We start from the raw sequence: 20,831 nt of genomic DNA, 5'->3' as shown, positions 1-20,831 counted from the left end.
GCTGCAATTCATTTTCCTTTAGGTGTTCCACAAATGTTTATCTTGGGTTAACCAAAACCTTGGTATGTTGGTGTCAGTTGAATTCAGCTTATGGACTTCATGCTCCAGGGATGCCAGCTGGCATCATGCTTTTATTTTTGACAAAAGGTCTTTAATTGCTGAAGAGCCTCTCTCCAATCTCTTACTGGTTTGATTAGTTCAAAGGCCAATTCCCGCAGTTATGAGCCTGTCCCAAGAGGTGGCAGTGGAACAGTCTGGTATGCGGGTCAGAGATGAGCTTCCACATACCATGCTCGTGTCAAGTGAGTCAAATGCTCTTGACAGATAAGATACTGGTATCCTGTGATGACATCTTCACCTTGTATGCATCCAAGAGGTTTTTCTGGTTAAATAGGCATGATGGTTATTAGCTTACAGTGTGAATACAAGTTGAAATGCTGTGGTGTGAATCTCTTGCCCTCTGGAATGTCATTGGGTTTTCTAGATTGTCTAGTTGGGTGTAGGTTGTTTCAGGGACAGCCAGCAGTAGCAAAGCCTTGGTGTTTCATGTATGTGTGTGCAGGAGGTGCTTACCTGCCTGGAGCAACATCTGGGTTAACAGTGGGACATAGTTCTCAGCTTGGCCTGTGGATTTAAGTGTCTCTGAAACAATAAAAAATACACCTAGTAAAGAAGTGTTTATTCCAGAAGTGTTTTCCTAAAGGGCTTGAATGGAAAAGCTGTAAATTAGGACTGTTAGAATTCACATCCTTGCTTCGACATTCATCATTCACCTTGCAGAGGTGCTGAGAGGAGGGCCAGGGGTGCAGATTGGGTGTGTGTCTGTGTGACCAGAACACGGTATCTTGGTCAGTCTGTAGGACCCAGGCGTGGGTGTGTGTTTGTAGGACCAGAACATGGGTTATATTGGTCTCTCGTTGTGGGACTGGGACATGAGTGTGTTGGTCGGTCGGTCTGTCTGTAAGACCTGGGCGTGGGTGTGTCTGTTAGTCTGTCTGACTGTAGGACGGGGGCGTGAGTGTGTGTCCGTGCAGGACCGGGGCGTGCAGGACAGAGCCCGTCGTCGCCGCCGCTGTCAGTGCGGAGCGCGGGGACCCGCACGCTTTCCCGGAGACCGCGGGGTCGTGCCGGGTGAGGAACCTACCGCCGTCAGCCACTCGTGAAGCGGCTTGAGGAGCGCCTTTTGGGTGAAAACAGGCATCTCCGAGGCTGCGGGCGGCGCTGCTGGGATCCCCCTACACACCCCACCCCGGCTACCGCCGGCTGCCCCGGCCGGGCGCTGGGGCTGGTTGAGGGAGCGGCCGGGGGGCTGCGGCTCTGCTCCCCGCCGGGTCTCCGCCGGCGCCGCGCCCTCCTCCGCGCTCCTGCCCGCCTCCCTCCCCTTCCTCCCCGCCGTCCCCTCCCCCTTGCTCCGCATCGTCGCGGCCGGAGCACACGCCGCCCGTGCCAGCGCTCGACCGAGGATGCTCCCGGGCTTTTGTTCCCCTGCGGCAGGTAGGGCCCGGAGCGGCAGGGCTGGGCGGCGGGCAGGGCCGGGCGGGGGGCAGCTGGGGCCGGAGCGGCGCGGGCAGGGAGAGGCGGCGAACAAAAGCGGTCGTGCAAAATGGAGCCAGGAGAGAAGGGCTGGACCCCCCTCCCCGCCGCGCATCCCTCCGCCTGGATAGCCGGCGGCAGGAAATTCGGGGAGACTGCTCCGACCGGCCAGCAAGCCTTCCCGCTTTGCCCTTCGGCCGGAGCCCATTGCCCTGGGCCGAAGACTCGGGGAAGGGACCGAGGGAAGAACGCAGCAGCGGGAGCCTGGCAGGGAGCGGGGGCAGGCGGCGGCTGGGAAGCGTTCGTTGTAGCAGGGCGTGGGGAAGGAGGGGTGGTGATGGAGGTGGCAGGGAGCACGGGGGGGAGAGGCGGTTCTGTAAAACACTTTCCCCTTCTCTTCTGTCAGCTGTTAGGAGGACTCTGGTTCTGACTTGGTGCACATTCCTTCTCCCTCTGCCCCCAACCCCTCATCCCCTTGTCGGCGAGGCAGCCCACCCAGGAGGGCTTTAATATCGGCCCTCTACCGTGTGCGTGTGTGAAGTTGCTGACATGACTGCTGCTGGGTCCCGGTGCACCAGTGGCGGCGGGGAGCCGGATTTAAAGGGGAATTGTGCTGCAGACAATGCACAGCAGCAGCATCTGGAGCAGCCCTGGGGACTGGAGCTCTGCTTTTGACATTGCTACACACACAGCACCAGCCGCAATGACAGCAGCTGCGTGGAGTGGCTGCAGGCAGCAGGCAGGAGCATGAAGTAAAGAGATCACTGCAGTACTCAAGATGAACTCCTCTTTGGTTGGCAACCAGAGTGGCCGGCCTTTCTGTCTCCTGGCCATTAGCTATTTGGAGACCATCAATTTTTGCCTCCTGGAAGTGGTTATTATCGTGTTCCTCATGGTGCTGATTATTTCAGGCAACATTATTGTGATATTTGTCTTTCACTGTGCACCTCTGCTGAACCACCACACCACCAGCTACTTCATCCAGACTATGGCGTATGCTGACCTCTTGGTGGGTGTGAGCTGTCTGGTGCCTTCTTTGTCTCTGCTGCACTACCCTATTGTTTTGAGTGAGTCCTTGATTTGCCAAATCTTTGGTTATGTGGTGTCAGTGCTGAAGAGCGTCTCTATGGCCTCTTTGGCATGCATTAGCATTGACAGATACATTGCCATCACGAAGCCACTGACCTACAACACACTCGTTACCCCATGGAGACTCCGAATCTGCATATTGATCATTTGGCTGTACTCCTGCCTGGTCTTCTTACCCTCCTTTCGCTGGGGAAAGCCTGGATATCATGGGGATGTGTTCCAGTGGTGTGCCAATTCCTGGAACACTGATCCCTATTTTACCCTCTTCATTGTGGTGATGCTTTATGCCCCAGCTGCGTTCATTGTCTGCTTCACTTACTTCAACATCTTCCGCATCTGCCAGCAACACACCAAGGAGATCAACGAGAGGCGAGTGCGCTTCAGCTCTCAGGATGGGGAGGCTGGAGAGGCACAGCCCTGCCCGGACAAGCGCTATGCCATGGTTCTCTTCCGCATCACCAGTGTCTTCTACATCCTTTGGTTGCCCTACATAATCTATTTTCTGCTGGAGAGCTCCAATGTCTATAGTAACCGCATTGCATCCTTCTTGACCACTTGGCTTGCCATTAGCAACAGTTTCTGCAACTGTGTCATTTACAGTCTGTCCAACAGTGTCTTTCAGAAGGGGCTTAAGCGTCTCTCGGGGGCTATTTGTGCCTCTTGCACTAGACAGAGGGTAGCTAAGGACTCCTCTACCTCTAGGAGCAAAAGATCTTCCAATGGATGTCATGTCTAAGACGCCTATCAGCTGGACTGGGAAATGCAGGGACAATTCCTTAAGTTGCAAAATAAGTTAAATATGATTTTAAGATGTCCAGATTTGCAAAAAGGTTTCTGAGAAATGCTGCTGACGTAGAAGAATCAGGAGCACATATCATTGTGGTTTCACTTTAAATAATGATTGCTGTGGAGGAGGCTGTGGAGTTTCACCTCCATATTCATTTTTAAGAATAAAGCTGTATCTTGACACTTACCTCTCCAGCTGGTGTGACTGAATGGAGTGGGTGTCTGAGAGCTTCAGCAAAATGTAGTCTTTCTTACAGCTTTACTGGGTTCTTTTGAGATTCGTGCTTCACATGTAAATGATATATCTGAAGTGGAAATGTCACAGTGTATGGTATATTACAGGGATTTCTTTAATATATGCCAAAGTATATTGACACAAAGTTCTAGCATCATAACAAAAGGGGCCAAACAATTTGTTTGTAGTGCTACCTAGACAGGACTTCTGGAACGGTGGTGAGCAATGTGAACACTTTAGTGTGATCTTAAAGTCTTACTGAGCCCTGAGCACTGCCCTGTGATCTGAACAATCGTATTCTTAGGAGGACCGGTCTGGCTTCCCTGCCCCATTTCTCTGATGCATGTGTGTGATCGGAGTATGGCATCTGCATTTTCCTGTTTGTTGTGAAGTAAGAAGAAAAACTTGGATCAGACCAAATTTAGCAGTTAAATAAAATGTGTTTTGATAAGCTAAGAGAGAATACATGTCGCTTTATGATACCAGAGTTGTGGCAGCCGCTTGGGGATGATGCCAACATGTGAAAATTATTCTCAAACCAGTGGAGAAATGCCACGGTTTTGTATGTGGAAATTTTCTCAAGAACAACTTTAAAAATAACATGTCCCTTTTTTTTTTTTTTTTTTTTTTAATCTAAATTCTTCTGATATTTTACATACTAGAACTTAAGGGGAAAGGAAAGAAAACAATTGTCTTCTAAACAGCTAAGGGAACTATGCTGTAAATTTAACTGTAGTATTTGAGTTATTCATAAGTGCACAGAGCTAAATCAGAGACATTTTTCTTTAGCCTTCATGGGATTAAAGATGGTTCGAATATAGCAGGAGCTAAATCCTGTTGGCAAACACATATCTAACTGGTCCAACACAGTCAGTATCAGAGAAACAGTCTCATTGACCACAGCTTTTTAAGCTAGCTTAGATTAAATATTTTTGAGTACTGAAATCCTGTTGAGAAGGCAGTATGGCCTCAGATTGATTAGTTTGTCCTAAGTAATATCTTTGTCTTTTTACTGATGTCATATTGGAAAACAAAAGTGAACTAAGTGTTCCTGTAATAACAGATTAGTCTGCATCATCTTATCTCACCCTGTCCCTGGTATGGGGGTATCCCCCACCACACCTCTGGTCTGAGAGCAGGTTACACACCATGGCCGTCCCTAGTTTGCTTCCTCTGTTGTGCTTCCAGTCAGTGTGGGGGATTGCTGTGAGCTCCTGCCTTATGTTTGGTGTGCACTGCTAGTGGGAATGATAAAACACTAGGGAAAAGTAATCTGTTTTTTTTTTTTCAGAATTGGGGTCATTCTCTTGGCCAAAGGGAAGACAATTTTTGTTAAACAGTTTCAGGTCTACTATTGTTATAGATCAAGATCATCCTCTCTTCAGTACTGTGCCCTGTTTCTTCTGTAACCATACATACACCCTCCTCTCTGGTCTGCTCTGAGCCCCAACCTCTTTGTCTCTGTGCTGTTCCCTGGATGAATACAGTTTGTGTCCCTCTGTCACACATAAGGATTGCTGCAGACCATCCTGCTTGCTGCCCATCATATTTACTCCAGTACGGTTTTGTGAGGCTGCCAGTGGGGAAGAAAAGAAAGAGCAGCAGGATGAAGGAAGCACTCTGGCATAGTTTATACTTGTCAGCAGCACTCATTGTTGGTAGACATGAGTTCCTGGTAGGAATATGCATGTGTTACCTGTGCCTGGGGAGGATGGGGCAGAGCCACATACACTGCTGCCTGGGTTTGGTTTGAGAGCCATTTACATTATGTCTTGGTTTGCTTTCAACATATTTCATCTGTAGTTTGAACCTCTCAAGATAAACTTCCTCCTCAGTTCATCTGAAATGCTAAGAACATAGATTGTCTAAACCCTGGTGCCTTCACAATGACATTTCTTGTTGTCTTCTATAATAAGACAGTGTCTAGAGCCAGGGCTTATGCTGGGATCCTTGCACAGGCACAATAGAGGTGATTGGTTCTGCAGAGCTCTTGCAGTCTGAATTTTGGTTAGAGACAGACAGACGTGGGGGGAGTGCAAGGGTGTAGTGAGTCATTTATAAATGGTATAATAAGCTCACAGCACATCAGCTGGCTAATTGTTCTCAAGTGTTTTGTAGGTATTATGGCTAAGATGGGCTTTGGGGAACAATTTTAGGGCTTTAGTCACTAATATCTGTGTGTGTGTGTGCGCACAGTATTTTTGGAACAGCCTCTCAGGTAAACTCCCAGTAGCTTTTCTCAGACTGTTCACCTCATCTAACATTTCCAAGTCTTTGAAGTGATGCAATTTATCATTGAAACAGCATTTGATTAAATTTAATAGAAGAAGAGAACCTGCTGGGGCCTGAAACTCTAAAAATGGCAGTTTCAAGTTTTAAGTGGAAGCTGGAGAGCAAAGATTATTGCTTTTTTCTTGGTCCAAATAGAGGGTTTAAATAGGAGCATTGTATGCTAGCTTTTGAGAATATGGAAAATTTTAGAAACTGGTTGGGGGTCTAAGTCATGGCATAAGAGATTTAACTCAAGATGAAGCAGTTGCTACTTCAGCTATAAGCCTTAGAATTGTCCTTAAGTGTAGTGGTTGTTACAGATGCAGATGCATGCTCGCAGCTGTTGTTGCTTTGCAGCTAAGGTTCAGTTATAACATTCCGAACAGCCCAGCTTTTGTTCAGTTGCCTCACTGATCTCAAAGTCTTCATCAGCTCAGATGATTTCTGTGAGAGGGGAAAATCAGCTTCTGGAAGTCTCCAAGAGATGAGGACAGAGAGGAGTTGCAGCCAACTGATGCTTTCAAGTTTCATCTAGTGTTTGTATAGACACTCTAAATGTTGCCTCAGTAGTTTAGTTTTAGTGTCAAATATTTCTATTTTTGTCTGTGTTAATTTATTGTTGTTTTTTTGTTTGTTTTTTAATTTAAACTACTTTTTTCTCTAAGTTAACTTGATCTGATTTGTATGCACTTAGATGTTTTAAATATTCATAACATTTGAGTTTGTTGCCTTCAGTGAGATTGCATGGGGGGTGAATCTTTTTCACTGTGCCAACTGTGGAAGAAGTAATTTGGAAATATATAACCTTGTTTGCTCAGCAGTCCATTTAACATCCTTTGTCACGGAGTTAACATGAGGCACAGCAGTCCTTTTCATCACAGTCTGTGCTAGGAATTGTTAGGCAGCAAACTTTCCAGTTGGATCACTTTCATCATTGTACATATGAAACTAATCCTTTCTTGGCTATATTTGTATCTGTGTGTGTGCGCCTCGTGCTTTACAGATTGGTATCAAGAGCATTTCACAGATAACTGCCACACTGAGGAGAACACAAATCAAATTACATCTTCATAAAAATTGTGTTGTGATACGATTTAATGAACTCATTTTGAAGTTCCATCTCAGACTGTAGAGGGTTTTTTTATTAGTGTTATCTGCCTCACTTTCAAATTAAGTTGCAGGATGCAGCTCAGTGGCAATTTTTAGTGCCATGGGAAGTATTCCTACACACACAGCTTCTCAGGAGGTGATAATTTGCTTCATCTAGAACTTGTGATTTTTATTTTTAAAAGTTTACCAGAAGTGTAGGTTGTGGTTTTGTTGTAATTTTCCAAATGGATTGGGAGCAATATCTGTGAAATACTAGGTTTTTTATAATTTCCAATCAAGGTGATAGTATTTTTTTTAGCTTAACAGGTATCTTTTGTGTGAAGCAAGAGTTTTACTGTTATCTACTGTTAGGTTGGGTTGGTTTTTTTTACATTAAATGTTACTAATTTCTACAGTCTTTATTAGCTGTTAGGAGTTTTGTACTTGTTTTTAAGCTTCTTATCACTCAGAAATTTGTTTTTTCTAGTTGGAATTCTGACATGGCTCAGTGTCAGAGTGCCAAGGGGCAATCTGGAATGTTTGTCACAAATCTTTGACAAAAAGAAAGTGGAACAAAGTGCCGAGGCAGAGAGACTTGCAAGAGTAGCACAAAGTTGCACAAAGACTCTTCTTCCAGCAGACTCCAGTGAGAATTCAGAAATTTCAGTATCATGCTGTAGCTCTGTGGCATTGCTCCTTTTCTGCTCTTTACGTAGGTTTGACCTGTAACAAGTCCTAAATCTCAGCAGTTTGTCTGTTCTAAAAAAGACACTTCAAAGGCCTCTACATGATGTGAGGTGGGAACATTCAATATGCAAATTTAATAAGCAGATTTTTCAATATTATTGTGTCATTGCCAAATGCTGTGCTGCTAACAGGTGTACTGAACCTTCATGAGTCAGGAAGGCTGAAACACTTCAGTCTGGTCTTACTCCACATCAGGGTTTGAAGTTGACAGAACTAAGTCAGGTTGGTGCTTTGAAAAACTTACTTCCTAGGAACTACTATCTGTGCATAGGAGTCTGCCCTTGGACATTACAAATAAAAGGCTCATTTGTTTTAATGACTTGCTTCATCTGTCATAGGTAATTTTGATAAGACAAGGTGGAAGATTTGGAGGGATTTTTTTTTAATGCATTTTTGGTTTGGGGTACTTGAGGCACCTGCTAAAACCGGTGCTGACCTGCCTGACCGGGCCCTTATTTTGTTACTTAGTTGAGAAACCTTTTTCTTCCCTTCTGTGACTTTGCAGATTCCATAACACATCCTTTCTGTGGGGTCATTCAAGATAAAATTGGATTTTACTTCAGTATCAATACTATCTGAAGCTGGCACAGCACATTTGTAGCTGATGCTCTGCTGGGAACCCAGAGGTTTAAGGCCTCTGGTTTTTGCACTTATTTTAAGTAGGGGAAGAGTATCTCTGTTCCCTTATGCAACTTAAAGGAATGGATACTTGGCAAATGCTGGGGTGTGCCTCTTGAGCCTTCCAGGAGCAGAGGGCTGCAGTATAACAACAGAGAAATACCCAAATTGAATCCTTTTGCTCTCCTGGTGAAACTGTGCTTCCTCCATGCTGTGTCATCCTCCCTGCCTGTCTGTTTTCTGATCTTTTCTTTCCTGTTGCTGAAGTTTAGAGCTCTAGAGAACATGGTTAGCATGGGGCACGTTTTTATCTTTCATACTCTTTATACTGTGAGTACTGTTGTTTATGTGTGGCTGTGGTCTCAGATCAATATATTCGATCTGTAAACCACTTTGGGACCCCCTCAGACTTCATAATTTTGTGGGCTTGAAATACATTAGGCTGAGGTCAGGTTAGACCTTGGGATAAGCTGCTGCAGGTCAGGCTGCTGGGCCATCAGGTTTTACAGTCTGTCTCCATCCAACAGCCCCTCCTTTAGTATGGGGAAGAAGTGCTCTCCTGACTTCTGGAGGCTGTTGTTTTAAAGCTGCTCAATTATTTCCCTTATGGCCTGTGTTTTGCAGAGGTACCACTGCAGAGATTTTCTGCAGATGAGCAGAGGCAGAAAACTTAATAATAAAATTCCATATGTACAATGTTTACAAAGGAGGTTAGCTCTTCAGAATTAAAATTTTGTATGTGTAAAACCAGGTGGAGTTGTGTTTAGAGAGAGAAACTGGAAGTTGTGGCCAGTGGAAAGAAGCAAAGGAAACCTGCTGGTGGTAGGATGTGAATTACAGTTCTGTCAAAACAATGGAGTATTTAATTTGGTCATATTCTTTACTATACATTTTTTCTGAAGATGGAGTTTAACTTTTTGCATTTGCTTTCCTGCACTCTGAAGGCAGCTTCTCTCTGAGCCTTGGGGCTCCTGCTCCCACAGCAAGCAGATTCCCTTCTGCTCTGGCATGGCAATCCAGCCTTTCCATTTCAGTTCAGGTAAAGGAGGTTGGTACCAGTCTGTGTCACAGTTGTCCATCTGAGGCATTCCAGCAATAGGGATATAATCTGATTTGAAATTGTCTAGTCAGCATTTCAGGGTTTTTTTTCTGTGACACATTTTCTAGACAGGTGAAATGTTTTGCTTGTGCAGGCAGGTTTGCTGAGGGTTCTCCACTCTATTAACTTCTGTCACCTTTCCCTTTTATTCCCACTTCAGAGTTTAAAGTAAGCCAGTCTGTCTGCTCTACATGCATTTAGTGGTGGTTGCAAATGGAAGTGTTTGTGGATTTCAGCCATATCATATTTTTATCTCCTGAGCTTTGGCAGTTAATTAAAATGTTGTTACGTTCCTAGATCCTGATCTGGGTTTTTTGTTTATAACCTCTGGTGTACTTCAGCAATCTGTCCAGTCAAAACTGATTCTCTAGATAGTGGATTTGTGGTTATTTAAATTGAGAAACAGGGATTGTTAAAGTCATCTTTGTTTTGTCCTGAAGATGTTGAAGGGGGAGTGTTGTCATGGAGCTGATCAAAGATGCAGCTCTGCTCGGGGGAGAGACCAGGAGGCCAAGTCGCTCTGGGACTGTGTCCTGTATGCAGGTTGATAACCAGTAGTTTTATTTGCTAAGAAGTTTTGAGAAGTGCTGAGTGGGTGCACATTGCTTTAGGTTATATTTAGAGTCTGGGTTTAGACAGACAAACATATTTTGAAGTCAGCAATCGGTGCTTGTGCGGAGGAGTCCTCACCTGGGCAGTGCCTTGGCATGAGACAGCGCCTGAGATACAGCCTGAGGGTACTCTCGGGTGGTTAGGGAGAGGAAAGGGAGTCGGAACTTTTTGTTCTGACTTCTTTCTTTTTATGAATTTCTAAGATGAGGATAGCAATTTTATAATTCAAAGCTTTGGCTTCTCTCTGATGGTCATTCTTTAATTAAAAAGTTAAATAAATTCAAGTAACTCCTTGTAAAGATGATCTCGAATCTTGCTGCGCATATGTGAGTCATTCCTAAATGTTACAGGGATCATGTGACACAAGCAATCAAATGCTTAATAAACCAAGGCATTACTTTTATGGTAAGTTGAAAAAAGAGCTTCTGGGATTTCAACTGTAAATGAATCCTTGAAAATCAATAATTAGATTCGTAAAGGATGACATTTTAATATGCTGGCAGGAATATAGAGGGATTTGTCAGGGGAAGCAAAACCAGACTTTGCACTAAAGTGGCTTAGGTATATTTATAGTGCTAGTGATTTTGTGTGTGTGTGTGTGAAATCTTTGGACTATTTTAATATAATGTAAGGCTTTGAGCTTTAGCTAACTCAAGTTGCTTGTTTTATGAAGTTACATTAGTACCACACTGTGAAGTATTTTTAAATATTAGCATTATCAAGTATTGAAAGTATTTCATAAAAGCCTTTTTTAAAAACATTTTCTGTAGATGCTGTCGAAGGAGTTGATGTTTAGTGTACAAAGAAATAAGACCTTGAGGGCTGTAAGGTACCTGTATGTTTCTGATGACCTCAGTTTTCGAGGGATTAGGTATTTCTTGAGGTTAAATTGTTGTCATTAAAACCTACTAAAAATAATGGTGCGGTTAATCCTTTCAGATAACAGGAAGCAGCATTACCTCCAGCCACGTTTTTGAGCTGTCTGAAAGGAATTGCAATTGCAAATAATGTCTTCACAGACAAATGTCTTTAGAAATGCTGTACAGCACAGTATTTTGCAAGTTCCTATGCTGATAAATTCTCTCCATATGTAACCTTTGAAATCTAGTTTCTATTGTAATTCTAGCATGTAAACACTAGATTCAATTTTGTATTCCACTAATGAATGCAACGGGATGGAAACGAGTTTGCAGTTGCTAATGATGAGCTTTTTTACTGTTCTTAATGCTCGTGGGTATGTCTTTTCTTCAGGGATTTCAAAATTGTACTAGTACCTTTTATAATTGTTTTTTTTTTTCCCACATGCTGTTTACAATTAAACTGCAAGCATGGGAGGCTGTGCGTGCATGTGCTTTTAGGTTGCTTTGCTGATGGAAACAGTGGAGCGATCTTTAAAGGATGCTCACTTTTCCTTGTGTCCCACCTGTCTCCGTGCTCCTTCACAGTAACTGGGACAGCAGAAGCCACTGCTGAGATTATTTCAGTGTGTTCTGTGGAGATTGGACGCTTGTCAGAGGGTCATTACAAGGAGCTATGTTTGGGAGACAGTCTGGCTCCTTACACGAGTTGTGTTACAACTGGTAGTTTTTTTCTGAGTGTCAGTGAAAAGGCCAAGAATAGATAAAATCACAGGTAAGAATGTGTATGTGTGTGTTTGCAAGAACTTTGTGCACCTTTTAATGCTGGAAATTGTTAAAAGATGAGAAAGAGGTGTGAATGTGAAACCTCTGCTTTGAAGATCTATGGAAAAAAAAAAAACACCAAAGCAGATTAGAAAAGCAAACAGGTGAATTAGAGTCAATCTGACCCTTAAGACTCTCTAATGCTGCATTTAATGCTGACACAGTGGGGAGTCTCAGGGTGTCAGTCTGAGCTCTCCCTGTTCTTCCTATCTGCCTGGGTTTGCTCTGGTTTGTACTTTAAAAGGGAAGGGAGAGATGGTGAAGATTGGTGTTTTGATATGCAGGGCAGCTGAGGATGTTACTGTTGTGGCTCCAGAATTACCTATTTTGTGCCAACTCAGAACTGTTGTTAAAATCCAGGGGAGAAGGGTCCTTCTGCCCCATCGTTTTAATAGGCATTTCTGCAGCTGATTTTTTCAACTAAGACCAATAAGAAGAAAAACTACAGTTGAGCCAAAAAATGACAAATGTTACTGATTTAAAATAATGGTTGCATATTTTTAAATATTAAATGGAACTAGAGAAGTCAGAAGCATGTAAATATCTGATTCTGAATCTTTGCATAATGATTTCCAAGGGGTAATTTTGCTATGAGCTCTTAAAACTCCAAAAGAAATGTTGTATTATTCCCTTTGAGATGGTCTGTACCCCAGTTGTGTCATACATCTCTCGGCTTGTTTCCTTCTTACTGTAGATGTACATATGTGTATATATATGTGTACTGTGTGACTGTACAGCTATGCCCTGTTAAACTGTGTGTTTATGAACACATATCTGTATTTTATATATACGTGTGTGTGTGTATGTGTTTTTAAATGGGCAGTTTTAACAGAGCAGTACCTGCACAGTCACACAGCGTTTAGGGCTTTGTACAGTATGTCATTTTAAGAATGTTAGTGTGGTTCTTAGAGAATTTTATAAACACTTTTCTGACTCTTCTTATCAGCACTTCCCATCCTAAGAGAAACTGCACATTTTTCAGTGATTGTTCCCACAGGTTACATTTTTGTCTGCCATTTGTTCTGGATTGTTTTTATCTTGATACTACTAAAATTTCAAGGGCTGTTGACGCATTTCACATAGCCTAGAATTGCCTGTTCCCCAAATATATGGATCATGCATCAACAGTACTAAGTAGCCTTACTGTTTTGCCTAAAAGCCTAGCTAATTTATTTACTATTCTCTCTTTAAAGAGAGGTCTCTGGAAGGGGTAGCATATTTTAGGATGCTCCTTCTCTTTAAAGGGAAGCTCAAGAATTGAATAGCAGTACTTGTTGATCAGTGATATTATTGTAGCCAAAGGATGCATGGGTGGTTTAATAGGAAGTTTTTGCTTCAAGTTTCATGATGAAATGTAGTGTTCTACAGAGCTGTGTGAAGAGTGTAGTTTTTTATTCTGAAATGCACTTGTACACTTTATTTGAAAGGTCTGAATGGATCGTAAATACATTTAAGAAATAAATGATACATCACATGTTTTCATGTCTTGGATGGCTTTTGTGTAACTGTGCTGATGAAGGTGTGTTCCTCTGGCAGTGGGTGGGGTTTTTTCCTCTTATCTTGATTGCTCTAAATAGTCAGGCTTGTATGTAATTGCCAAGAGCAGGAAAACCTTCCAGCACGTGGTTTGTGTTTATGTTTTATCCATACATGATGTAGGGCACTGTGGGCAAACTCCTCGCTATAATTTTCCTGTGGGAAACTTGAGCCCTAAAAGGAAACGAACACAGCAAAAGGGCTAGATATCACAAGGGATTCACTTTTATTTTTAGAATTGCACTATATTGCCATATTTGGACTGAAAGTATGCTGTATCAATACGCTATTGTACCAACTGCAGCTGTCTGCCCATTTCAGATTTGTTGAAATTATTCATCTTTTTCCACAAATATGATGGATTTGTGAACCTTCTCAGTAAATGCTAACTGCACCTAGCAAGTGTCTGTGGGCAGCATTTCTTGTGAGAAGTTAACAAGTGCATTGCTTTGGAAGTGAGTGTCTCAGTAACAGGTGTAATTCTTACTGAAACCTTGTCAAAGTGGTTTGGTTGAAGACAAATGCAGGAAATGAACTCCCTGTAAGTGGTGTGTATTAAAAGTCACCCTCTCGTAATTCAGGAATGCCATCAACCTGCAAAATAGAGCTGGTGACACAATATCCTACTAACAGCAAAAATAGTTATCAAAAGGCCTTTTAATAATTTTGGATGCCCTTAAAACGTGCAGATCTGCTCCAAATAATTTACTCCCACTGTGGAATATTACTTTCGCTGCTGCTTATGAAAGCAGCAGAGACTTTTGGCTTTTTCTGCTTGTTGCGGTTGCTGAAAGCTGTCAGCTGGTTTGGTGTTCTCTTGACTGGTTTGGTTATGCCTTGCAACAACATGCCCCGTGCTCATGTGACCCTGGGCAAAGCAGCTAAAATTCCACTTATCGATTGAGTCTCTAGACTGTTCTCACAGTAATCTTTGATCATGTGACAAAATCCTTCCGACTTAGTGGGGCTTTCCTAAGAAATAATTGCAATGTGAAACTCAATCCTATTGTTGCAAGAGTGAGAATCAAGCAGAGTTTGGGTTTTGTGGTGGGTAACAACTCCTCCCCAGTGAGGAAACTTCCAAATTTTTAATCATTTTGGGGGTGGGGGCAGGGGGAAATCTAAACTTTTGAGGTGACTATTTTTCCACTTTTATGTCTAGGAAAAGACCTCATGTTTTAAGCCCCCATTAGATTTTGCCTCTACCTTGTGCAACAGGACTTGATCTCTGGCTAGCAAGTCATTTCCAGCAGGCAACTTCCTCTGCCTCTCTGGAGACTCCTTATTTCGGATTTTTTCCATCGCAGATCTTGTTCCTTCACAATTTGCTGTTGCTTGTTCTTCATCCTCTTGGGTTTATGTAAGGGATTAGGAAGAATAAACCTGAGCTATTGAGGTGATCAACCCCATGTAGAAGACCTCCAGCTCTTCCATGTCTTTTACTTGCTGCTTAGGCTACTGAAAAAGCATCTAAAGTAGCACAGTCTCAGTCTGAGATTGTAACTGCACAATAGGGTTTGCAGGTCCTGAGACTGTCCCTGGAAGATTATGAAAATGCAAGGAAAATGTCTTCTAAGGGTGTCCAGTTTAGGAGATGGGAACCAGAATGCTGTTACATACAGGCTGGCACAATAGATGAGCTTTTATCTGCTGGACTGAGTCCTGGTTTGCATCATTACTCATGTAGTTATCTTTAAATCAGTTAGAGAGGAAAGTTTCAGTGTAACTCCCCTAATATTTTAAAGTGCCTAAAAGAGGGGGAGGTTCTTCGTCTGAGCATCTACATTTTTCTGCTTTTCCTTCTGAGCAGCACACTGCTGTGAGAATTCTAATCTTCACTACACTTGCCTCAGTTCTCATGGCTGTTTTCTATTCTGTTTTCTTTACTACTTTCTTTTTCTTCCTGTCATTCTTAGCTTTCTATTTTTCAATCCCAGTTTGCGAAGGGTGTGGGTTCAGAAGGGTTTCCTTCAGTTCCCAGTCCCCTGAAAGCATGAGAAATTGCCCATTGAGCCAATTCTCACAGCAAGGTATAAAAATAGGAGTAAAGAAAAGGTTACACAATGCTTGGATTGCAGCAGTTTGTACTAATGGGGAGATTTCAAAGCCATGGCTTGAAAAAACATTTTTTAAACCTTATCATTTCCTTTAATTTTTCTCTCCCCAAGCCATGTTTCAGCTGCAGGAACCAGTGGCACAGATTACTTAAAGAATTGTCCTGAAGCATAGGAGTCAAGTGCTGAACAAGTCACGCAAAGCCAGGGAGAGACCACTAATTGGTTCTCTTCAGCCATAATGAGTGATTTGTTTGAGGAGTCTATCCTAAGAGTTTCCAACCAGATGCTTTGGTCTCTGCTGTTAGATAAGGGGATTAAAAGGCGAGTGGATTTGTCTGTGTTGCCATTGCAGCAGAGCACAGGTACCACTCAGGAAACCCACTTGTTTGGTACCACAGATTGCTGTTAGCAGTGGACAGTACCTGTGCTCCTGCAGAGCAGGGAACTTCTCTGCAATTCAGTCCTGCAAACACTCAAGAAACTGGAAGTTAGCACTGAGACTGTATTTATGTACTTCAAAGTCTTCAGACTTGTTTCTGAGCGTTGTCTTTCTTTACTTGCAAAACTAGCTGGAACTAACAGCCAGCAATAATCGTACTTGCCTTTGTTGACTTTAAAGGCTTGTAGTTATACAAAATCTGTTTAGCATTGGATTTTGTTTGTTTCTGATTTCCCTATAATGAGACAGACCTCTCTGGAATGTTAATTATTATCAAATTGAAATGCTGAACCACACTTTTGATATAATTTCCAAAACAATCCAGTAACTTGATTCTAATAGCAGTGTAATGCTTTCCTAATGAAATGGCTGTATTAAGCCACAGAGAGGAGCATTAACCTTGGATTAAAATCAGAAGAGAAAATTAAGCACACTGTGGTAATTTTGTTGCTCTTATTTGCAAAATCATTTTGTGAGGGAAAAGATCAGCTACAAGCTGTATTTAATGATCTTCATACTGATTGCATCATATACGCCTTTAAAAATCTTCTCACCTTTTTTTCCTGTTTGTCTAACAGAATAGTGGGTTATTTGGATCACTTCTTCCACAGAGCATCTTGTATCTTTGAAGTGGTAACCTGGACACTGTTACATGCCCATCTGACATATGAATAAAACTGGTTTTTTCACGTGTGTGCTCCATCATTGCTAGGCAAGCCACCTAAAAGGGAACCTTTGCCACTTTTGCTATCAGTGGTTGCTTAATGATTGTTTTGGCATCTTTTCAGATGATGTGCTGCTAAGGGACATGATTCAGCCCCACACTTGGTAGAGTAGATAATGGTTGGTCTCAATGATCCTGAAGGTTTTTTCCAACCAAAGTTGTTCTACGATTCCTACTACCAAAGAGCTGTTGCTCTCATGAGCTGCCCAGGAAAGTAACCTTTTTAAATAGTGGAAAGAGGGACCAATTGTAGGCAAAAGGAAATACCTACAGACCAGCAAAGGGCTTTTGTTTCTGTTTTATTTTGGCAGTTTGGGTGGTGGCAATGGTTAGCTAGGTAACCGCTAGATCCTGTCTGCCTCAAAAGGTATTATGGTGAAACACATCCACAATAAATCTGAAATCTGATTTTGTGTCATTGTTCAGTGTCTGTTTTTAAAATAGATACTTCTCCCTGATGCTGTTTTCTGTATGATATGCAATGTATATGAGCTGTTTTCTGTATGATATGCAATGTATATGAGCTGTTTCCTATATAAGCAAACAATTTTTTACAGTATTTTTTCTGTTCTCAAAGAATAATTTTCCTTGCAGTTACTCTGAGCTCTGACTTAAATGACCACCCTAGAAATTGTCTCAGACTGAAGTGAATGAGACAGCTCAGCACATCTTGCTCAGTCACATGTCTAATATTGACAGGGACCTTGGTGTGGGAATGGCACCTGCTTGTTTTCTCATTCAGACTGTGAGTTTGTTGTAGAGAGCAAATCAGGTTCGGCTGGACATTGTTCACAAATGCTTATGGTTTCTCCTGCTGGGCCTGACATAAACCTCTTACTTCAATATTTTGTAAGCTTTTTCTTCTAGAAACTTCTTCAAGGTAGGACCAGGGTTTCTTTTAAGTCTTCTTCAGCAATTCCTACTAGGGTGGGCTATTTGAGGCCAGCATTGCAAACTAATTTCATGGAGATATTTGGTGTTGAAATCCCTCCGTTAAAAGCTAGGAGGAAAAGGTCCTAAGTTTCCCTTTTGCTGTTTAATGTTTTTAATTGTTAAGCTTTGCCAAAATCCTTTCATCTCTACCAGGAGTTTTCACTGCTCTTTGTGTACGACTTGCCCTTGATGCAGATTTCCTTGGTGTTTCTTCCAAGTGGTCTCTTCAGCCCATTGTTCACATTTACTGGTTTTCTTAATTGTCTGCTATTTGTTATTGTTCAGCTTTCCAAATGTCTAAGGCATCTGAAACTGATTGCATCAGAGCAATGGAGTGAACAAAGTTCCCCCACCCTCATGCTGAAGTGCCCAGCTCATACAGGCAACTGTCCCCCATAATATAATGTTTTATTGCATGATACTGCCTTTTCATGGGCTTGTACTCAGTTTTTTAGTTTTCTATTGTCTGATTCTATGGAGGGGATGAAGAGTTTCTCCAGCTGAACCTAAGGGACAGAAGTTTGGACAGCATTGTACAGCTGTTCACAATGGACTGCTGTTCTCCACTGTTGAGAGATAAAAGAAACGCAACTGGGCAGTATTCACGTAGTTCAGAAGTCTCTAAGGGAAGGCTGCTATCTGCATTGCAATGTCCTGGAACACTTCTGTGCATGTGCTTTTTCTGCCACTCACTGACCATTCCCAGATGTACTTAGGTAACCAAATCCTTCAAGATTGTGATCTGGAGCTGCCAGCCTGCAGGCAGCCTGTTCTGGTTGAGTAGACTGTGTTTTGTTAAATTTAGAACAGCATGCAGAGCACAATGCCAATCTCCTAACTCTCAGTCCTAGCATATTGAATTTATATTCTTTTGATGTGCTTTAATTTACATATTTATTATTTTTTTCTAATAGGAGTCTCCACAAGACAGTGCTATTACCCGAGACATCAATCGAACCTTCCCTGCTCATGATTATTTTAAAGATACTGGAGGAGATGGCCAGGACTCCCTGTACAAAATATGCAAGGTATTCTTTATGTTCTTGACTGGTTTTGGTAACTTAGAAGGAAGAAATTAGCAAAAATGAGCAGCTTGTTGTTGTTTTCAGTTACCTCACTAGAATGTTTTAAGTTTCCAGCACTTTCTTATGTGTTGCTAGTGTTTTTCTCTCTTCCTTAATAGGCTGCAGTGGTCTTGGTGCATCTCTGTAACCAGGCACTGCCATCCTGTATTGCAGTTGGGTTTTCACACAGGTTATCCTCTCATTGGAATGGCACCTGATGCACCCTGTGAAGATTTTATGGAGCTGTGTTCATGGCAGTGTTTTGTTTTCTTTGTGTTTGTAGCTCGAGACCAATATACTACAAAGTCTTGATTCTTTTTTTAGGCCTACTCGGTCTATGATGAAGAGATTGGTTACTGCCAAGGCCAGTCGTTTCTTGCTGCTGTGCTGCTTTTACATGTAAGTGGCAGGGTTTGTCCTTCCCTGGTTTTAAGCTTAAGAATAAACAGTGCTCGGTTTGCCTGGAACAAATGTTGGCAACTCCTGAATTAGTAGGCTTGCAGGCATTATATCCATTTATATGTTGGACAATTAATAATGTGATTTTGTACAGAGAAGAGTACATTGTTTAAAACTTAGTGTTGTTTGAAGGAGTCTTATCTGCAGTGTCCATTTCATAGAATCATAGAATGGTTTAGGTTGGAAGGGACCTCAGAGATCTTCTGCTCCAACCCCCCTGCCATGGTCAGGGACACCTCTCAACTAGACTTGGTTTCCTAAGGCCTCATTCAATCTGGCCTTAAACACCCCCAGGGAGGGCCATCCGCAACCACTCTGGGCAACCTATTCCAGAGTCTCACCATCTTTGTACTGAAGAACTTCTTTCTAAGATTCAGTCTAAACCTACTTCAGCTTAAAACTATCCTCCCTAGTTCTGTCACTAGACATCCTTATGAAAAGTCTCTCTCTAGACTTCTTGTAGGCTAGCTTCAGGTATTGTAAGGCAGCTCTAATGTTTCCCCTTTTGCTGTTCCAGGACCCCTTCCATTCAAAACTCTGCAGTCTTGTACTCATGATCCCCTAGTAAGCATGGAATTTGTGTGTAAGACAGCACTATGAATGTTTCTATTAGAGAGTTTCAAGGTTAGACTTAAGCTTTTTAGATGATGTTTCAATTGCATCAGTTGGTAATGTGGATGGTAATCACCCTGTGTCTTATACACACAAAAGTGTATTTCTGACATTGATGGGATGTCAGTTTATTAGGTGTCAGTGCTTTGAACAATACACTGCTCAGGTGGGCTGCTGTATTTAGGGCTTTGTGCTTCTTGGATTGAGAGGGTAGGTAGTGATGGGTAATATTTTTTTTTTTTTTTTAATAAGATTCTGAATTGTGCTTTTTAAAACTTAATTGTTGGTAGAAGTGATCTCATCAGAGTAATATCCTTCAGTGGCTTGTGTTCAGAACTAGAGAGATTTATAGTTACTGTATATCAGAAGCAAAAGTTTTAGACTGAGTCATGCTTGAGAAATACAAGAGGATTAGAAATTTGTACAAATTATTTATAGACTGTTCTTTTTTTTAAAAAGTCATGTCTGCTTTTTATCAGTGTTTTTATTGCAAGCATGAGTAGCTGAAACTGAACAGAGTTCCTAAGCCCACTAGTGTTTTGAGATTTCCTTTTCCCAGCTGCTTTTAAGCGACTATTGCTGCCATAGACAACTAAGTCTGAAGACCTCTCTGCAGATTTCAGTGGAAGAGGAAGTTTGATCTTCAGTGGAGGATTTTGCATAATGTTGTAAAGTTCATTGGGGGACACAGAAGAGATTGTCAGCTCCATCCTTTTGAAAGAAAAGCCACATCATTAATAATAACAAGCTTTTAGTTCACTGTAACCTGAAATATTTACTGGATGTGCAATTAATTCTTGATTACTGCACTGAACCAGATCAAGAAGGGTGATGCCTTCTGACAGCAGAACTCAGCACATTTTCTGAAACAGATGTGTTTTCTTTTAGCTTTTTCACTGTCCTGTGTCCATTTTTTTAATATACTGGTTGTGTCACAGACTTCTGGTGAAGAGTGAACCACATCAGTCTAGGGTTCTTTCTTCAGCAGTAGCTGCTCCTTATGGAAAGAAGATAGGGATTTAAAAAGGCTACATTTTAAATAAGTTGGTTTGGGTTTTTTGTTGGTGTGTTTTTTTTTAATTGGATTCCCTTTGAAGTCAGCCTTTGGAGTGTGGCTGCTAGGGAAAAAGAAATATTAAAAAGAAATATTGTAGGAAAGGAAATGAAGTTTCTGCAAGCTCTTCACTACCAGTTTGGAATGTCTCAGCAAAGTTTTCAGTTTTAACAAGCTCCATCTGCAGATTAA

At 42.1% G+C, this 20,831-nt stretch overlaps 2 protein-coding genes across 2 annotated transcripts in view; both read left to right on the top strand.

Annotated features, from left to right (window-relative positions):
- Nucleotides 1-20,831, top strand: part of RABGAP1 (RAB GTPase activating protein 1) — a 72,412-nt gene that overhangs the window by 35,692 nt on the left and 15,889 nt on the right. The window contains exons 14-15 of the mRNA XM_068155793.1: nucleotides 18,365-18,478; nucleotides 18,839-18,913. Coding sequence (XP_068011894.1) covers nucleotides 18,365-18,478; nucleotides 18,839-18,913 — 189 coding nt within the window. The remainder of the gene's footprint in view (nucleotides 1-18,364; nucleotides 18,479-18,838; nucleotides 18,914-20,831) is intronic.
- GPR21 (G protein-coupled receptor 21) lies at nucleotides 1,427-4,267 on the top strand. Its single transcript, XM_068155600.1, has 2 exons — nucleotides 1,427-1,494; nucleotides 1,940-4,267. Exon 2 carries the CDS (start codon nucleotides 2,312-2,314, stop codon nucleotides 3,356-3,358), a length of 1,047 nt encoding a protein of 348 aa, XP_068011701.1. The 5' UTR covers nucleotides 1,427-1,494; nucleotides 1,940-2,311; the 3' UTR covers nucleotides 3,359-4,267.

This window comes from Melanerpes formicivorus, unplaced genomic scaffold (assembly GCF_026170545.1).
Source record: "Melanerpes formicivorus ecotype bairdi unplaced genomic scaffold, bMelFor1.0.p_v2 SCAF_33, whole genome shotgun sequence".
In the NCBI taxonomy this organism is placed as follows: Eukaryota; Metazoa; Chordata; class Aves; order Piciformes; family Picidae; genus Melanerpes; species Melanerpes formicivorus.
Note: the sequence above shows the minus strand (reverse complement) of the source record. Positions and strands in the feature narration are given on the sequence as shown.

Bases quoted from the DNA above. Each gene is read 5' to 3' on its own strand.
- GPR21 (XM_068155600.1), top strand. From the start codon at position 2,312: ATGAACTCCTCTTTGGTTGGCAACCAGAGTGGCCGGCCTTTCTGTCTC.